Genomic DNA, 20,517 nt, shown 5'->3' with positions numbered 1-20,517 from the left:
AAGATGGACGCGCACCGACTAAGGACTCCCTGTAATCCTTCTTGTTGCCCCTGGTACAGTTCTTCGTTGATGACGAGTTGGCTAACCGTGGTCTCCCTTTTGTTTTCTTTAGCAGGGGTGGTATAGGCAGAAAGGGGAGGGGCTCCCAGCCACTTCTTTAGGACGTTAATGTGGAAGATCTGGGTTTTCCTTCCGGTTAATCGTAGCCGGTACGTCGTTTTACCGATGGTTTCTAGGACCTGGTAAGGGCCTTGCCATTCAGAATGAAACCTCTTAGTGGTTAATGGTAGCAACACCAGGGCCCAGTCGTTCACCTCTAGTTTTCTCCACTTTTTACCCTTGTCGTAATGTGTTCTTTGTTTCGTTTGGCTCCTTTCCAGCTGGGAGTATGCCAATTCCCGTATTTTCCCCAACTGGTTTTTGAGATTTTGGCTATACTCAAGTAACGTTTTTGTGTCTCTGGATGGTTCGGCCTCCCAATATTCTTTTGTCATTTCTAGGAGGCTTCGGGGCTGTCTTCCGTACAGCATTTCAAAGGAAGAGCAGCCAAGACTACTTTGGGTTTGGCCTCTAATGACATAGAGGGCCAGGGGTAGCAACATGTCCCAGTCTGTTCTGTTGGCTGTGAGCATTTTCTTTAAAATGCTCTTTAGTGTCCCATTATATCGTTCCACGAGGCCATCGGTCTGAGGGTGATAGATTGACGTCTTGATTTGATGGAGGTCCAAGAGAAGGCACACCTCTTTCATCACTCGTGACATAAAGGAGTGCCTTGGTCGGTGAGGACCTCCTTCGGGAAGCCCACCCGTGAGAAGAGTTCCAGGAACTTCTCGGCAATGTTCTTGGACGTGGGGGATTTCAGGGGAAAGGCTTCGGGGAATCTGGTGGCATAATCCACAATGACTAAGGCGTATTGGTTCCCCCTCCGTGTCTTAGGGAGAGGGCCTATGAGGTCCATTGCCACCCTCTCAAACGGGGTCCCAATGATTGGTAGCGGCTGCAAAGGTACCGCCGGGGGTCTATGTACGTTTTTGCGTTGACACACGTCACAGGTCTGGCAATGGGTCTTGATGTCTTGATAGACTCCCGGCCAGTAGAAGTTCCTTAGAATATTCTGGGTGTTTTTTTCGCTACCTGTGTGTCCTGCGAGGAGGTGGGTGTGGGCATAAAACATAACTTGGTCCCTGAAGCATACCGGGACAAGAAGCTGCTTGGGTTCGTCTTGCTTCCCCTGTCTGTAGAGGAGTTCGTCTTGTATCAAAATACGTGGGTACCTGGGGCTTGGGTTATCCTGGTCGGCATGGGCCTGTTCCCAGGCATTGAACAATGTGGAGTCATTGGCTTGGGCGAACTGGAAACTACGGTCACCCTCCCAGGGATCAGGGGCTGTGAGCACTTTCTTGGGGCCTGCCCTCCCGATTCTAAGGGTTTCGGAAAAGAGGTCCAGGAAGTGGGGATTATCGGTCCCGATAATGAGCTCTTCTGGGAGGCTATCCATCATCCCTACCTTCACCACTATGTGCAGCCCCCCTTCCAACTCCAAAGGGACGTAAGCGACCTGGTAGCTCTTTATATCCCCGTGAACACATTTAATATACACTAGGGCTTCTGGCATTACCTGGGGAACACACACAAACCGCCCCTGAATCACCGATTGTTTGCACCCTGAGTCCAGCAGAGCCTTGACCTTCCTCCCGTTCACCTGGACACTCACGTGATACGCCCCTCCAAGCTCTGCTGAGAACATAACTGCTCGTGGTAGATATCCCACCTCCATGGGTTCTTCCTGATTCCTCTTCCGTGGACAAAATCTAGCGATGTGGCCCCAGGTGCCACAGTCAAAGCATTGAGGGCCTCTAAAAGGAGTTACATCGGGGTTCGTTGGTCTGGGACCAGGAAGACCGGGAGGGGGTCGTGGTTTGCGTTCTATCCGAACCGGGGCTCTTACGTTTCTCTCGGGCTCCATAGGGTGTAGTCTAGGTTGTGCCCGTGAAAATGTAGATGCCATTTCCATTGCTTGTGCAGTGGTCAGGTTGGAGTGTTGCCTTAACCACCGTTGGGTCCCGAAAGGCAGCGCCTCGAGATATTGCTCCAGGTAGATCTTGTCCATTATAGCCTCCTTCGTACTCTGTGAGGGTGTCAGCCACTTATCGGCCGCTGACTTCAGGCGGAAGAACAAGGTCTTCGGGTTCTCTCCGGGGGTCCCTCTCTCCTTGCGGAAGCGGACGCGGTATGCTTCTGCGTCTAAACCTAAATGATCAAGGATAATGTTCTTTATCTGTCCATATGGGGTCTGCCCGTTGCCATTGGCCACCTGGTAGGCTGCCTGGGCTTCCCCGGTTAACAACAGGGCGAGAAAGAACGGCCATTTCTCTAAGGGCCATCCACAGGCAAGGGCAACCCTCTCGAAATTGACGAGGAAGGCGTCTGGATCTTCCCCCGCGATATACTTCTGTAGGGAAATACCGGAAGGGGTGGGTAGGTGCTGTCTTACTTCGCGAACGGGGTTGCCAGCCTGATCGATCGTTATTGGTTGCAGCTCTCCCAGCCGCTTCACCACGGTGTCTCTGAAGTTATCCCGGTCTGCTTGAGCGGTGGCTATCTGTTGTTCCACCGCCCACCCCAACTGCTCCTGCCCCTTGACCAGTCTTTGTAGTAGTTCCTCCATCTTTGGGTCCCAGATGGTTACCGAGGTGCCCGCATTCTCCACCACTTGTGGCGCCTCGGGGTCGGCCTGACTGACTGGCGTAGGTGTGAGCGAGGTTACAGTCCCCTCGAATAGACTTACAGACACCGGTATTCTGGGTAATGCAGGTTTTATTGATTTAAAGGTTCGTTTTCGGTGTATGGTTTTCCTGTAGTAGGGCAGTGGGGTTTCCGTATCTTCCGATAGTCTTTGTTGGCGTTTCTCAGTCGCTTTCCGCCACTCGTCCCGGTGTCTTCTGGGACTGGTGGTCCGTGCCTCTTCCTCCACGATGTCGTGGCGTCTCGTCCGTGCAGGGAAGAAAGACAAAGGCGTTTTAGATACTGTCCTGCCCAACAGCACAGGGGAGGGAGTGAGGGAACACACGTGCACAAGTATTCGACTAGGGTCCACAGTGCTGGGGTAGTGAGGGAGGGGAAGTGTACGGGATGCGAGTCAGGAACTTTTATGGGGGTTTAACCCACTTCAAACCCGCCCAGCCCGAAAGCCTTGATCGTACCTCTGGTAGCCACACTTCCCTCGATGAAGTGTGGCTGGGCGAAGCGCCTTCCTGTTGGCCTCCTGGCTTGTTGGATTCTGCTCCCCTGGACCTCCCACGTTCAGCGCTCCTCTCTCCTTCCTCGTCTCTGACCGTCGCCTCGGTTCCCCGTCGTTCTCTCTAATCCGGTCTCGCCTCCGCCTCCGTCCTCCGATGTTCTCTCTTCTCCGGTCTCGTCTCCGCCTCCGTCCTCCGATGTTCTCTCTCCTCCGGTCTCGTCTCTGCCTCCGTCCTCCGATGTTCTCTCTCCTCCGCCTCCTGACTCTGCTCCGCTCCGCCTTCGTCTTCTCTCCTCAGCTCCCGCCTCTCCTCCGCCTTCGTTCTCCAACTCGGCTCTCCTCCGCACTCGTCCTCCTCTTCACCCCGCCTGCCGTCTCTCTCACCTCCGTCGCCTCCGAGTGTAAAACACACCTGTGATGAGTCCAGGGCGGCCTTTACCTGGGACGAGGGGGGTGTGCCCTGTGACGTTGTCCCGTTCCAACTCCGCCCAATTAAAGAAGCAGGGCTCGCCACTTTCTTCCGGATCCGTGTCGTCCTGGACATCTGTGTCTCTCCAGGCCCCTGTATGCTGGTTAAAGAGAGGTGAGACAGGTAAGCCTGGCGGACCCGAGTCCTCCCCGTTACAGTACCCCACGAGTCCCAATCACTCGGCTGGCAATACGCTGCGGGCGCCCGACTGGCACCTCTGTTCCCTCCACTCCGCTCCTCACCTCCCAGCCACCGGCCTCTTCTCTCTGGGCAAGCGCGTGCTGCTGGCAGATCTGCCCCTCAGGCCGAGTCCTGCCAGGTCCCCTACCCTAGGTCGCCCGGACTCAAAGGACCTCAGCTGTTCAATAGGCCGGAGACTCTTCCTTGCAGCAGGTAGGCCCCAAAGCCCGGGGCTCGAGTTTCACGTCTTCCAGGCAGGCGCTCTCCCCACTGCCGACGGGCCTCACCTCAGTGCTCCTCTCTTACAAGACGCTGCTAGATCCGCTCCCCCAGTCGCCCGGACTCAAAGGACCTCAGCTGTTCAATAGGCCGGAGACTCTTCCTTGCAGCAGGTAGGCCCCAAAGCCCGGGGCTCGAATTTCGCGTCTTCCAGGCAGGCGCTCTCCCCACTGCCGACGGGCCTCACCTCAGTGCTCCTCTCTTGCAAGACGCTGCTAGATCCGCTCCCCCAGTCGCCCGGACTCGAAGGCCCCTAGCTGTTCAATAGGCTGGATTCTCTTCCTTGCAGCGGGTAGGCCCCAAAGCCCGGGGTTCGAGTTTCGCGTCTTCCGACGGGCGCTCTTCCCACCGCCGACGGGCCTCACCTCGGCGCTCCTCTCCTGCAGAACGTTGCTGCCTCCAGTCTTGCCGCCGGCTCCCAACCTCCACTCCGGCAGCTATGTTCACCGTGGGTGGCCCCCGATGTCCCACAGTGCCGCCTCTACACCGCTAAGTGGAGCTTCGGCAGGCCCAGAGCGCCCCCCGGATGTAGGCCTCAAGTCCGGGGGCTCGATTTTCGCGCCCTGCTTGTCGGGAGCTCACTCTGGCCGAACCCTCCCTCCGTCTCGACCACTCTCTCCGCTGCTCGCTTCGCCCACCAAGCGTTGCCAGCTCGCTCCGTCTCACCGGCCCCCGGCTGTAGCTCCGGCTGCCGTCCTCTACCAGCGGGCTTTCCCCTGGTGAGCCGCTCGCGGTGGCTGATTGGCGTGGGCTAATCAGCTCCCCTGGCCGCCATTACTCTCTGCACCAGCCGCGATCCCGCACTGTGAGGACAGGGTGCTGTGGGAAATCGGCGCTGCCGTTTTTGCCACCAAAAGAACGGGTACCAGCTGCCCTCGCTCTGCCAGGCTCAATTCTCACCAACACGGGGGCAGAATGCTACTAAAGGGGTCACAACGGGGATCCGGGCCGGGGAGCCTCACGAACCTGCGTCCACTCAGGCCGCCATCTTAGCCACGCCCCCAACCTGTTCTTTTTAAAAGAAATTTATAAAAGAAGAGGGGTCTCATGGCACCCCTTCCCCGGATTATTTCGGCCCCAGGGACCCCATCTCTTGGGGCCTCGCTATTTAAAAATTAGGGAGAGGGGCCGCATGGCCACCCTCATCAGCCCTATTTCGGCCCTGGGGTCCCCATACCCCGGGCCCAGCTCCATTCTGGGTGCCCTGGGCCTACCCAGGGACTTTAGTTGGGGACTGTGAGGGAGGCTGAAGGCCCCAGCGGACCCTGCTGGCTCCCCACATCCTGCGGGAGCCAGCATTGCTATTAGACATAGGCAGCTGCTGAACATGCAACTCCCTGTGTCGGAAAGCAATTCTGCTCTGCTTCTAGAAAGCGAGAGTATTTTCAATGCTCTCGCTTGCTGGAAGTGGAATGTGTGCTATGGCTTGGCAGAAGCAGTAAAGCTCCCACCAAGCCACAGCCAACAACAATGTCCTGGGGGTGGGCACGCCGGGAAAACGCGAGAACCGGTCTTAGGGAGAGGCCATCTGTGGCTCCAGGAGGGAGACCTAAAACTTAACTCCTGCTTCATGCACTTTTTAAAACAAGAACAAAAAATAATAATTATATTAATTCCACACATAAATCACCAAATTCGATAAGCTAGATATTATATGTTACTCAATCTATATTCAGAAGACACACGCTTAAATTTCAGACTATCATTCACCTCTCATACTCACCCTCCACAAATTAAGATGGGGATGGAAATATGGTAAAATGTAACCTTACTCTATGCTCCCATCATACAATATTTAAAGTGGCGGCTCCTAGGAGCGTCGCTCAGCTGAGCAGGCCAACAAGGAAAAAATATGATGTTTATAACTCATTGTTATTATCATTTTATTTTCTGTCCTTGCTCAAGTGAGTAGGGGCAGGGCAGGAGTGCTTTGCCCACTCCAAAATGTGAAAGACGCTCAGCCAGCCAAACCGCCATGCACACTTTGCATGTTCTGCACCAAGCTGCATTACAGCCTCGGTGCAGAACATGCCCCGCCTCCCATTCCCTGGCTGAGCGCCGGACCACGGCGCTCTGACAAATCACAGCACAGCATTGTGATTGGCTATGGGCAGCCTGGGAGCCGGGTAGTTACTGCTTCGTGCCCTGGAAGCGGTCAAAGAGGAACGAGAGGTGGCAACGGCAACAGGTACGTATTTTAAATTTTTTTTCCTTCCCTCGCCCCTTTCCTCTACCGCTGCCATTAAATACCAGCAGCCACTGAATATTTAACATCTCACTTCTATCCCCAACAAGTCATGGCTAAAAGCTGATTCTCCCATGCTAATTTACAATTGTTCAAATGGGGTCATCATGTTAATAAGGGTGCTAAAAGGGATTTCCTACGACAGTAGATGTCAGCCATAACTACTGACAGGTGACTGACCCTCTGTTATACATCTATGCACAGACACACACAAAAACACCCACTGGTCTCTGAATTTTGACAACTGAACCCGGGACAGAGATGTAACTAAAGGCTGTCTCAATACGCAAGTAAAGAACAGCGCCTTTTTTAACTGAACCTATAAGCTCTACGAGATCTGTGCATTTGCAGTTTTTCCATCCCAAGCATATTCTTTGTCATCTGATAATGACCGAGAGCCTGCTTGGAATGGGTCTTAAAGGAGGTTGAAAGCAGAACGATGTTCTATGCATTTTAAAAGATAATGGATATGCAATTTGACATGGCCTAAGTTATGTATTTAAACTGCCTGTAAAATGTATAAACACCCATACCCCCAAAGAAAATTGCAGCAGAAAATTGATAGAAAAAATTCCCCTTCAGGAGAAACAATAACCATTTCAGCTACAGGGAACTTGTACCGAGACGTCAATATAAGCGGATTCGGCATGCAGCAAACCACATAGTAAATGCCTTTATATACGAGATATCACCAGTTCCACGTTAACTCCATGAGGAGATATCAGCGCCAGAATTAAAGACTCCGAGCAGCATGTCCCCACAGGTTAGCAGTGTCACAAGTTAAACTCTCAGAATGGGGAATAATGGCGAGGACCCAGGCTTTTGCTGTTTCGGGGAATGTAATGCTCTCACTGCCCACCTGATCTCAGCAGAGGGCCAATGGGAGCAGGAGAGTCACAGGATTTTACTGGGCGGGACCATGGAGTCGGGAGGGTGGAGGAAGATAGGGAAGACCCCAATGCTGCTGGACAGACCACTGCATGCTCCCTCTACTTCTCAAAGTGAGGGTGAGTTAGGGGCAGGAGTTTTCCTCTGCTCACTGCCCGACCTGAAGCCGAGCTGATTTTATAGAGTTCGCTTTCACACAATGTAAAATATGCCTGGTGTTTCCACACACTTGGAACTGACCAGAGTGGTATCCCACGGCAATACTGCTCATGGGGGGCGAAAAGAGTTACTAAAGCCGCTTATGTACACACAGCATTTTATTCACACCGTCAATCAGGTCTTGGGTATTGAAAATTCACAACAACATAGAAGGCTACCTTGAAATACCTGAGATGAGGGAAGGTAGAGCTCCACTCCTGGCACTCCTCGTTCAGTCCCTTTTGGAGCACGCCAGTTTTTTCCCCATACAAAAGCTCATCAATATCTTTGAACAACTGTTGTACCCGCTGAGTGGCAACTCGGTCATACTCCTGAAAAAGAAAACAATACACACAAAAGAATAAAAAAGACGAAGTCGCTTTAAAAATACTAAGTGCAGAAAACGACGGATGTGTAAAGTGTCAGAAGAGCTGTATGTACTGTGTTGTAGGGGCACTTAGAAAGGGCTCACATGACGTGACAAGGCACTGAAGCATATGTGGAAGGGTAGCACGCTACTCAGTGTGCAGCCGCTGTGTTTAAATGGCCGCTGGTATTTCCATTGCCTTGTTTTCCAAGCAGGAAGTTGCCACATCTGAAATCCACGGCGAATTGTGACCTCTAACCTACTGCCCATCCCTCTTATTCTGGCTCCCTAGGTGACTGGCGCTTTTGAGATGTTGAGCAGCACCAATAAAGAGAGATGGGCAAAGGCTAAGGAGTGTCATGAAGAGAAACAGAGGGGCCTCAGCTCTCAACACGATTATTCTTAAAAAAAAAATACTTTAATTATATATATTTATGAAACAAAATGAAGAGAAAAAATAAAACGAATAACTTTATTTCTACAGACAGGCGCGCAACACCCATTGGGCTCACGGGGCTTCAGCCCAAACCCCCGTCCTGTGTGTCAGCCCGGGCGGAGACAGCTTTGCGGGCTGGCGAGCATCTAATTGCAGCCTCACCAAAAAAAAATGGGCGGGGTCCACAAAGGGATAGTTTCAAAGGCCTGCCGCCTTTGTTAGCTGACCTTGCCTTTTGCTGCCCCTAGCAACTGGCTCCCATAATTTCTGAGCTCCACTTTGGGTGGGAGAATAGGTGGGAAATCCAAGTTAGGAAGAGAGGTGTGCTCACCTTGGCCAAACCCACCCCTCAGGCGGGGGAAGAAAGGTGAAGCACACATCTTAGTCACCTCCATCTTCAAGATGGGGGACACCGTGAATCAGAGAAGCTCATGCACCCCTCTCACTAAAGGGTGGCACAATAGGGGGTGTACTCACCCCAAGGAAGGGACCCATCGGTCTTAACCTGCACACCCCTGTAACGCCCCGGAATTTATTATTCAAGGGGGACCCTGAATCTTGCCTACTCAGATTCGAGAAAAAAGAAGAAGGACCGAAGAGCCGTGCTGAACGAGTAAGAAGATGACAACAACTGCTTTGGTCCCAGCCCTACTGACCTGTCCTGACTTCGACCTGCACCCAGCGAAACCCCGGCTTGTCCCGCAGACAGCAGCCATCCAGTACCCAGAGGACATGTCCCCTGTGAGCACTGGATTCTCTCAACCCAAGACCCCAAAACAGACCCCGGATCCAGCTTGCTCCGTGGTTCTGCAACACTCTGCGCCCAGGGCCCAAGATCTGAGTTCCAGTGGCCCAACACCATGAGGAGGTCTCTCAAGCGATCCTGACCTGGGATCCAGTGATCCCTGACCTGCCTTTATCTTCTATCCGATGCCTGCAGCCTCAACTTGAGGGGTCCTCCCGACCACCACCAGAGTTGGTAAGAAACCCGATGCCCAAAGACACCCCTTCACCGAAGCTCCTCATCCTTGGGTGGTACACAGATGGTGTCCAGGCATCCGTCAACAATCCAACTTACCTCTCTTGCCAGCGGTCGCCCTAAGGTAGCCTCCTTGACAGAGCCTGCAGCATTTCTACCAAACCAGAGATCTCCTTTGGAAACAACAGGGCCTGACGTCTCCTTGGCACCCTGCATCCGGCGGCCTCTGTGCCACTGGTGGTGCAGCTACTGTGCTGATTGTTGACCCCTGCAGTGTTGATCTTAACCTCAGTAGCTTTTGCTCCCACAACCAAGTGGCCTGCTCATAAGCAGCACCTGACAGATGGCCCCATAGCCAAATTGGCTGACATTGGGCCTTTGCACAACACCGCCCTAGTGCGGCTGGTGGTGCAACTTGAGTGCCTCCATGAACCTTGGTTCTAACCTCAGACACCTACATTTTAAGTCATTTACTTACCTGGAAACCGATAACACTCTTTTTCTCCATATGAAGCCATGTTGTGTTTTTTCTTCTGAAATGTTCTAAGTCGACCTGCTTTTTGTATGGAACAAAAGTAACTGTGCTGTGAGAAGTAAATTGTCTTACTTACCTTTGTATTGTCGGACCCACAGTGTGATATCTAGGCATATCTCCCCAAAGTATTTGATGTAACTGAAAAGTAACGCAAAAGTAATCCAAAGTAATTCCAATGTATTTTGAACTGTTTCAAAAGCAAATCAAACTTGTAACAATTCAAGTTTCAACTACAACTGCATTTCTCTGTACATCTTTGCATTTGTAAGTATATTTTACCTAGCTCTGCCAAGTTCTACTTCTAGAAATAATACTCAAGTATACCTTTTTTACACTTAGCTAATAGGTCTGGATTCAGTCTTTAAGTGTGTGCCATCAGTTCTTGCCTGAGTAAATACAATAACTGCTTAACCCCTTCGCTGCTACGTCTATCCCTCCCCCCCCCCGGAGTAAGCCTATTTTTGCCTATTTGGGGTAGTTCGCTCTTAGGCCCCCATAACTTTTTGACCACATAAGGTATCCACGACAAATTTGCGTCCTTTTTTTCCAACATCACGGGGATTCTAAAGGTACCCAAGGTTTGTGGATTCCCCTGGAGGGAACCCAGAAATTAGCCAAAATACAGCTACATTTTGGTTTTCATGGGAAAAAAGGGCAACAGATAAAAGCGTCCATTTTTTTCCCTGCAAATGGTATCAAAAAAGGGGTTGTGGTGCTGAAATCACCATCTTCCCAGCTTTCAGGGACAAGCAGACTTTTGTCAGAAAAACAACATTTTTTACACAGTTTTTGCATTTTTCTGGGATATAGCCTATTTTTGCTATTTTTGTGCTTTCAACCTCTTTCCAGTTAATGTTAGAAATGGGTATGAAATCAATAATGGATCCTGGAAAGCCACGCATTTTAGAAAAGTAGACAAAATTCTGAATTCAGCAAGGGGTCATTTGTGTAGATACTTCACGGTTTCTTTATAGAAACTAACAGTTGAATATAGGAAAAATAGAACATTAGTTGAAAAAACAGCCATTTGAGTCAACGTTTTCACCTGTAACTTCTTCTAATTATGATAGCTGTTTGACAGCAATATACTGTTACATCCGCTGGACCTTTCTGGTTGTGGGGATATATAGGACTTGTAGGTTCACTAAGAACCCGACGAATCCAGAGCCAATAACTGAGCAGTCTTGCAATGGTTTTTAGGTCTCCTGGCGTTTAACAGCGCGTCAGCGCTGTGTCCGCCAGGAGATCTTTTGTCAGCGACTCTCAGTCCCAGGAGACAGTCCTGGTCACGCGCATCCTTCCAGGCGATTTGTAACTGGAACGCGCGCTGTGGCCAGGCGCTGTCTCCTGGGAAGCGCAAGCACCCCACACGCATGCGCATACACACACACAAGCGCCCATGCACGCACGCACATACATACATACAGAGACACCCCCCCTGACACATACACACACGCGCGCACACACACACACACATGTGCACCGAGGCCCCCCCCCTCCCTCCCTCCCTCCCCCGCCGTCACCGTCGCACGCATACATACACGCACACACACACACAAGTGCACCAAGCCCCCCCCAGCCTTTTTTTGAACTTACCTGGCCAATGTCGGGGACTCTGCTCAGCACGCGGCGCCCAACCTCCTGCTGGCGCGGCCCCGGGGCTCCACACCGCTCACAGGAGCCCCGGGCCGCGAGACGCAACGACTCCGCCTGCCTCCTCTTCCGCTCTGAACGTGGCTCCGCCCCCGTCACAGGCGACCATGCCTGACTTCCGGGGCGGCCGCGGCGGCATTCCGGGGGCATACTCGATTCTATATTTAAAGTGCCTCCTACTGTGTAATGTGACAGGCGGCCTGAAATTATGTTTTGCGAGACGTTTTTATTGCAGAGAAACATTTGCAAATGGGAATATAAGCGCCCCTCAGTCCACACACTGATTTTCTAGAGGTTGACAACAGCCTCCTTTTGAGCGCATGGTGAATATCCACAGGAAAACAACATCCCCCCCATACCGCCCACTACAATCATCAATTGGGAATTGGAAGCACCCCCTTTAAGCACCCTATAAGAACTCACTGACTATGATAAAGCCCCAAGAAGCTCACCCTTACGGCCCACACTCAATAGCAACAGAGAAATATTTACGCCCTGATCATTAACCGAGAGACATTTCCCCTTCCTGCACAGACAATGTCAAACTGCACATCTCGTCGTGTTTCCGGTTCCTTTGAAAACATGTTAGGTTGATGAAAGTTTAAGTGAAAGGGGCACTTTAAGTCGTTCTGCAGAAGGATCAGGGGCTGCCTGGCTGTCCTGTCTGGTGCTGCGGAGACAGGGAAGGGGTGTGCTGAAAGCTGAAAGCAATGCAGCCCCAGTGCCAGACTCCCTTGCCTTTTCCCAGTTTGATGCAGAAGTATTTAACAAGGAAATAGAACAGTCTCTCACAAAAGTATGCAGAAAACGGTGAGACCTATTAAATGAGTGCAGAGTGAGTGCAGAGTTGTAATGCAGAGTAGTGAGTAGTGAGTGCAGAGTGGTAATGCAGAGTAGTGAGTGCAGAGTAGTGAGTGCTGAGTGCAGAGTAGTGAGTGCAGAGTAGTGAGTGCAGAGTAGTGAGTGCAGAGCAGTGAGTGCAGAGTGCAGAGTAGTGAGTGCAGAGTAGTGAGTAGTGAGTGCAGAGTGGTAATGCAGAGTAGTGAGTGCAGAGTAGTGAGTGCTGAGTGCAGAGTAGTGAGTGCAGAGTAGTGAGTGCAGAGTAGTGAGTGCAGAGCAGTGAGTGCAGAGTAGTGAGTGCAGAGTAGTGAGTGCAGAGTAGTGAGTGCAGAGTAGTGAGTGCAGAGTAGTGAGTGCAGAGTAGTGAGTGCAGTGTAGTGAGTGCAGAGTAGTGAGTGCAGAGTAGTGAGTGCAGAGTAGTGAGTGCAGAGTAGTGAGTGCAGAGTGCTGAGTGCAGTGTAGTAAGTGCAGTGTAGTGAGTGCAGAGTAGTGAGTGCAGAGTAGTGAGTGCAGAGTGCAGAGTAGTGAGTGCAGAGTAGTGAGTGCAGAGTGCAGAGTAGTGAGTGCAGAGTAGTGAGTGCAGAGTGAGTGCAGAGTGGTAATGCAGAGTGGTAATGCAGAGTGGTAATGCAGAGTAGTGAGTGCAGAGTGGTAATGCAGAGTAGTGAGTAGTGAGTGCAGAGTAGTGAGTGCAGAGTAGTGAGTGCAGAGTAGTGAGTGCAGAGTAGTGAGTGCAGAGTAGTGAGTGCAGAGTGGTAATGCAGAGTGGTAATGCAGAGTGGTAATGCAGAGTGGTAATGCAGAGTGGTAATGCAGAGTGGTAATGCAGAGTAGTGAGTGCAGAGTGGTAATGCAGAGTAGTGAGTGCAGAGTAGTGAGTGCAGAGTAGTGAGTGCAGAGTAGTGAGTGCAGAGTGCAGTGTAGTGAGTGCAGAGTAGTGAGTGCAGAGTAGTGAGTGCAGAGTAGTGAGTGCAGAGTAGTGAGTGCAGAGTAGTGAGTGCAGAGTGGTAGTGCAGAGTGGTAGTGCAGAGTAGTGAGTGCAGAGTGGTAATGCAGAGTGGTAATGCAGAGTGGTAATGCAGAGTAGTGAGTGCAGAGTGGTAATGCAGAGTAGTGAGTGCAGAGTAGTGAGTGCAGAGTAGTGAGTGCAGAGTAGTGAGTGCAGAGCAGTGAGTGCAGAGTGCAGAGTAGTGAGTGCAGAGTAGTGAGTAGTGAGTGCACTTGCCCGCGACAGGAAACGGCCCGAAACGCAACGTGGACACACCACATTTTCACAGTGAAAACTGACCTTTTTTTGGCAAAGTGCCTAGATCTAGATTTTGAACCCTAACCCTGCCAGCACCTAGGGAAACCTAGCAAACCTATACATTTTTGAAAACTAGACTCTCAGGGGAATCCAGGATGGGGTGACTTGTCTGGCTCTCACCAGGTTATGTTACCCAGAATCCCTTGCAAACTTCAATAGTTGTCAAAAAAACACATTTTCCTCACATTTCTGTGGTGGAAAGTGCTGGAATCTATGTGGATCCACAAAATTCCTGGAGTGGCTGAACCAAAGAAGTCCCCTGTTACATTTTACCTCCACTGTTACCAAAACTAGTTTGCCTTTCTTGGATTTAGTCATCGAACCAGGAAAGGGGATTTTACAAACTGGAGTACATCACAAGGCGACAGACAAGAATGCCTTACTAGCTTTCAGCAGCTTCCATCCTCGCTCACTGCGTGAAAACCTGCCGGTGGGACAGTTTTTTCGCATTCGGCGAAAATGCTCTGAACAAAATGATTTTACTGCAGAATCTAGTATCTTGTCTGCTAAATTGCAGAAGAGGGGTTATCCAAGAAAGATAGTCAAACGAGCCAATAAAAGAGCATGCAATGTTGATCGTGAAGTTCTACTATCTAAGACTAACAGGCCAACAGTGAAAAAAACGGTCTTTGTATTAACATTTAACACTGCATCTCAACAAATCAGATGAACAATATTAAAGAACTGGAAAATCCTGAATTCTGGTAATCTACAAATGGATAAACCTCTCTTCTCCTTCAAACGCAGCCAGAATCTAAAAGACCTAAAAATCCACACCAGGACAAGGACACCCACCAGGCAGGGCATCGGTGGAATGATTGTGGGCCTGCCCCCTGTGATGGGACATTTTCATTGTGGTTCGTGTAGTGTGTGTCACCTCACTACCAATACCAAGCAGATTGACCTAGGTTTACCAACTCCATCGGAGCAGAGGTCGCACGCTAACTGCAACTCGCAAGGAGTGACATACTTGATCACATGCTCGTGTGGCAAACAATACGTGGGCATAACCAGCAGGAAGGTCCGCACCCGTATCGCTGAACATCGCAGAACTATTAGATGTGGCAGATCTAATACCAAGCTGACAACACACTTTGCAGAGGTGGGACATACTGTGGAAGACCTAAGATGGACAGTTATAGAGAAACCTAGAATAGGGTCCCGAGGACAGGATGATAACAGAGCCTTATTTGTCAGAGAACAAAAGTGGGTCTTCCGCCTTCACAGTGATCAGTTGGGTCTCAATGATGATATACCGTGGCATACCCTAAGTAGATAATTCCTAGGATTCAGGTTGCTACACGAGTACAGGATACACCAGTAAGGTCCTCTCCTTCAAAGAGTGCATCATAGTAATACACATTGATGCTCTAGAAACCCAAGTGCCTGACAGTTAGAGCCGTATTTATTGAATAAATGCTGATGGGGGGCTCCCCCGTATTCAATATTGGGACAGAGTATGAACATATTATCTTTTCTGTTCCCTGCTTAGCATACTGCTCTGGTCAGAACACTTACCACTCACTCTCCATCCTAATAGATACATATGTTTGGGACACAGTATCTCTCCCTATTATGTGGGCTTAGGCCACCACCCTTGATAATATATCACACTCCCTGAGGCGTCGTCTTATAGAGACTGCCAGTATTGATTGGCCCTTTGTATTTACCATCGATGTGCCTATATGTGATTCCTCACTGCCCGAAGTGGGTACCATGATTTTAGTGTATGCATATTACTTTAGTAATCGTATTGATTGCAGGCACCGACTGATGCCCCCTTTGGATAATTTTCAATCTTCAGCAACCAGACTTACGTAATGGTGCCGCCTATCTGTGAGTTTTGGCTGCTTGGGACGAGACATTAGGACTCCCGTAATAGGGCTAAATCACCTATTCCTACAGCACCATGCACGTAATGACGCATGTTCATCCATTCGGGGTGAGGCATCAGGACTCCCGTGAAGGGTAAAACTACTTCTCCCGACAGCATCATGCACGGAGGGACGCCTCTACGTGGGCTCACACGTGACGCACTGGTCTTCCGGAATCACTGAACGATCCGCTTTAAATGGCGGAGTCCTTTCCACGCCGATGTCTTCACGGCGGATCAGGCAGCGGGCACAGTTGGTGTTGGAGCTTTTCTCCGGAACAGTAAGAGGGTGTTTTCTGGGGGTCCTATGTGGATATCTTTGTCGGGGTATTTTTCGATTGTTTATTGTGCTTCTGACGGGGATACCGTGTCACGAAGGGCCAATTAGCGATACTGTGACATTTAGGAAGTTTTGTAGCTCTGCTAATGAGAAATTTAGAAGGATGTCAGCCTCTCTATATAATGGAGGGACTATGAGTGGAAACTTAATACTTCTTGTATAATAAGCATGTTTCTCTTTGAACACAGGTTGTGTTCTTTGGGACTCCACCTGCCTGACGCCAATAAGAGCCTTAAGAAATAATAGACTTGGTAAGCCATCTATACTCCAGGAACATCGGAGGGGCTTAACGTTTGATTCATAGCGATGTGATATGCACAAGGGAATAGTTTATTATAGATGTGGGACATGGTAGAGTATCATCTTGCCTTTTCCCACTATATATCTATATTATTTGTGACACGTGTCTGATTTTTTATCGAAAACAGTCAGGAGTTGACTGGGGGGCATTGATACATAAACAATTAGTTTCATACAATGCCACTTAAATACAATTTGTGCCTGTGGGTACTAATGGGAACCAGGGGTTGAAGAACCATTAATGTATATAAATGCTTGCTGTGGGAAATTGTTCCCGTTATACGACAATGTATGGCATTATATCGTATAGTTGGCTTTGATCTGCATTTTATATACTTTTCTTTTTAGTAATGACAATCCACGCCTGTGGAAGTACCCTCCACGTGGGTTCCCTCTAAAAATACCAAACTGAGGTAAGAGGTAAATAAGGATTGGGACAGATAGACTGTCCTGAGGAAGACCGACGTGACCCATTTAAGATAGAGCACCTTAATACAGTCGAAACATGTTGACCATCGCAGTCTAAGGAGAAGTGTTTTTAGGATCTTGACCTGCTGCCTACACACTTTTCATCCTTCCCACTTTTTTTTCCTGACTGTGGAACCTATGAATAAAGGGCTAACAGGTATCCATGAGCCAGTTTTAACGAGCACTACCTAACTGCACTTTCTGTCTATCACTGACCCAGTCCTGAAGGGCAACACTTATTGTTGTGATCAATGTCTGTCACATTTGTCTTTGTCTTGTGTTTTGTTCTCCCCCCTCCCTATGCTCCGCCCCCTGCTTGGCTATGCGGGGGCGTTTTGAAAGCAGACCCAATGATGAAGCATGTCGCACACATTTGCGTGTGAGTGAGGGCAGTTTTTCAAAAGAATCTACTGTTTCCACAGCCTTTGTCTTCGTCTGTATTGGGTTTATTTCTCTCCACCCCTCTATGTGTTTATGATCCACAAAATTCCACCACCCCACATTCTCCAAAGTCTTCCGAGAAAAAAGGTATCTCAAATTTAGCTGAAAAAAAATCACTTTTTTTCTCCAAATTTCTGTGTGGGAAAGTTCTGGAATCTGCGTGGTCCACAAATTTCCAACCACCCAGCGTTCTCCCAGGTCTCCCGATAAAAATGGTACCACACTCACGTGGGTGGGTCAAGTACCCACGACAGACAAGGCCCCTAAACCTATTGAGGCGACATCAAAATTTGATTCTCTGATTTGGTAAGGCGCCCCCTCCAGTCGACTGGATGTGGGGAAACTGTGTCTAAAGTCGGGAGGTAACGTTCTGGAAGGCCCCCCAGTGTAATCTCCCATGCAGGTGACACGGCATGCAATCAGAATCTGAAACTTATCTGGGAAATGACCTTGTTTGCTGGAGGGGGCGAGTGCTTAAAATTCTGATATGCAAATAACTGATAACCATAATCTGTAATCCTGAATGACGGAGCGTTTGCAGACACAATATGACTTCACTGGTCTCATGCAGGGAAACAACAGATGTTCTCGCACACAGTTCACACACTCACCTGTTTGCTCCCCCTTGTGGCTCACCCATAACAAAACTTTCTGTTCTGCACCCATTTTGTTTTCGTAGCCTTGTTATCTTGTTCCACTACGGTACTTGGGTGTGCTTGTTCACATGAGTTGGCCCTGGTGTGTGCTATATCTTTGCAGAGCTCCCTCCCTACCTGTCTCCATCAGGATGTGCACGCATGGACAGCAGATGTGCACGCTTAGAGCGTTTTATAGATTCCGCCAGCCTGCACGTCTCGCTGGCGAATTAAAAAACTGAACTGATGGTAATATGTTAATCAGCAGCTCACCAGTGACACTTGACCTCTGCAGGGTTTGAAAGTACTGCCCCTGTCGTGGTACTTCAACTTTAGACTGAAGAGGCTCAGTTATTGAAACTGGTTTTAGCGTTTATTTCCAAGATATTAGTTATGTTGACAGAACGTAGTAGTTACTCATGGGGTTGCTCAAATGTGACGCTGTGAAGCAACAAATGAATAATACGAATATATATATAGTTAATGGTGAATGGCTGCAAGCCGTGCACCTGCAAGTCGTGCGTATGCACATGTACTGTCATCCACGCGTGCACATCTCCTGTCCCCCTTCTGCCGAAAACCGACGACAATAGAACCCTCGCCAAGGCGAGCAGCGCATGCGCTGCGTCGCTAGGCGTGACCTAAAAAAGGGTCAATTTTCACTGAAAATGTGGTGTGTCCACGTTACGTTTTGGGCTCTTTCCTGTCGCGGGCACTAGGCTTACCCACACAAGTGAGGTACCATTTCTCTTGGAAGACATTGGGGAACGCAGGGTGGGTGGAATTTTGTGGATCCACTCAGATTCCAGAACTTTCTACCACAGAAATGTGAGGTGGGGGAAAAGTCAGGGGTTATTGCCCCGATATGCCCCCAAGGGGGGCAGAAAGACTGGCTATTTTGTTTGGGTGGGTGGGGACATTGGGATGCCATTCTGGGCAGCCCCCTCCCCTACGTATAAAAAAAGCCAGCATAATTGCTGGCGCCTCGTTGGCTCTCTGCCCCCCCAGGGCGCAGATCAGGGATTATTGCTCCCACCTGCCTCTTGGGGGGGGTATAAAGACAGTGGCATCCATTTTGGGGGGTGGGGCCATTGACATTCCCATTCTGGCCAGCCCCCTCCACTTAATTTTGAAAAACATTTACCCCTGGTGCCTAGTGGGCTTTGTGCCTCCGACGGGGCAGGTAAGGGGCTATTGCCCCCATCTGCCTCCTGTAGGGGGGTAGAAAGACTGCGGTAATTTTTTGGGGATGGGGTATTGGCATTCCCATTCTGGGCAGCCCCGCCCCGAACTTTGGAAAAATAAAAATCCCAGGTGCCTAGTGGGCTTTCTGCCCGCCCACTCCCCGGGGGAGGGGTAGATAAGGGCGTATTGCCCCTTCCGACTCCCAGGAGGGGCAGAAAGACTGTATATTCTTTTCTTTTGGGTGGGGGTATTTGAATCAGCCCCCACCAATACATATATCTAAAAAAGAAAATCCCTGGAGCCTAGTATGCCCATATGCCCCTTGGGGGGAGGGGGGGGGCAACACGTCTTATTCTTTCTTTGGGGGGTAGGGTGGAGACTTTGGCATGCCCATTCTGGTTAACCCACACCCCTGGCGCATAAAAAATTTTTTCTGGTCTCTAGGGTGCTTGAAAGGCTGTCTGGGGAAATTAAATGGGAGAGAGCAAATGCCCTTGCCCAAGGGACCGCTCCCCCTCCCTGGTGGCTAGTGGGTGGCCCAAGCAGGGATCCACTAAGGAAGGGTGCCATTACAAAGGGGAGATCCTCCCCTTTTCAACGATACCTCTCCCAAGTGTTTCGGTGCTCGGAGGGAGGGGGGGGGGGGGGGTACGGTTTGAGATAGCCCCATGAGCACTGAAACATTCAAACTGAAACTAAGTTTCAGTTTCGTTTTCCCCCTCTCTAAAATTCCCTGTGTGTGGGGGGGATTTCTCCTGTGAAACTCTCTCTATCCTCTTCTCCTTTGCCATCCCACGCTCGCAAAATTTCGGCCCAGATCTCCGCCAGTGGTCTGCGCCTTTTACTAATTTTGTCTTCCAGTGCCAAAGCCCTTTCTAAAAAGTTAATCGTTTTTAGTGTATATTTCTGGGAATGTACCAATATTATGCTATCAGATCTTTGATTACAGCGTGTCTGCGTTAAAAAAATTTCTGTATGTTGTGTTAATGTTATGGTACGGCATGTAATAATAGAAACAGTTTCATTGTTCAGACGCATTTTGTTTAATACATTTAGGAACTGGGTTTCTTTTTACTTTGCTTGATGTTTTTTGTGTTAATTGTAATGTTTTTGTTAATCAAGCAATAAATAATTTCACTTTTCATCTTCTCTGGTCTTTCCAAGCTCCATATAGCACGAGGTATAATGTTTCAACACATACATATTTTGAGAATTAAACACAATTTGGACAATGAACATTTAGGAGTAAATACAGCACACAAAGCACAACAGGCACCCATGATAAGAAAAGTGTTGATGTGTAGTGTGTGTCTACTTCAAGTAGAAGAAGAAGGATCTTGAGGACTGGACATTCAAAGTGGTGAGGGACATTATTGGGGACACTAAAGTAGTATCTCAATTTGCTATCAAACTGCATTTTTGATCAGGATCTTTCCAGGCCAGAATGCCAGCTCTTGCAGATGGTGAGAATGAGGGAAGAGGAGCCACCTCAGGTGAAGTAGGTTGAAAGATGCATGCAAACACTGAACTGAACATCACAACTTTACGGTAAAAGGAAAAAAAAGATGATGATGGGAGAAACAACAAACGAATTGATTGATAAAGTGATTGATATTAAGTAGATAGAAGATATAGACAAATAGATAGTAAGAGAAATCA

At 49.5% G+C, this 20,517-nt stretch overlaps 1 protein-coding gene across 3 annotated transcripts in view; it reads right to left on the bottom strand.

Annotated features, from left to right (window-relative positions):
- FAM149B1 (family with sequence similarity 149 member B1) overlaps positions 1-20,517 on the bottom strand; it is a 641,735-nt gene that overhangs the window by 442,170 nt on the left and 179,048 nt on the right. For all 3 annotated transcript variants that reach the window (XM_086922293.1, XM_086922291.1, XM_086922292.1), the window contains exon 4: positions 7,690-7,832. In XM_086922293.1, coding sequence (XP_086778419.1) covers positions 7,690-7,832 — 143 coding nt within the window. The remainder of the gene's footprint in view (positions 1-7,689; positions 7,833-20,517) is intronic.

Source organism: Lissotriton vulgaris, chromosome 5 (genome assembly GCF_964263255.1).
Source record: "Lissotriton vulgaris chromosome 5, aLisVul1.2, whole genome shotgun sequence".
Classification (NCBI taxonomy): Eukaryota; Metazoa; Chordata; class Amphibia; order Caudata; family Salamandridae; genus Lissotriton; species Lissotriton vulgaris.
This window is presented reverse-complemented; position numbering and strand designations above follow the sequence as displayed.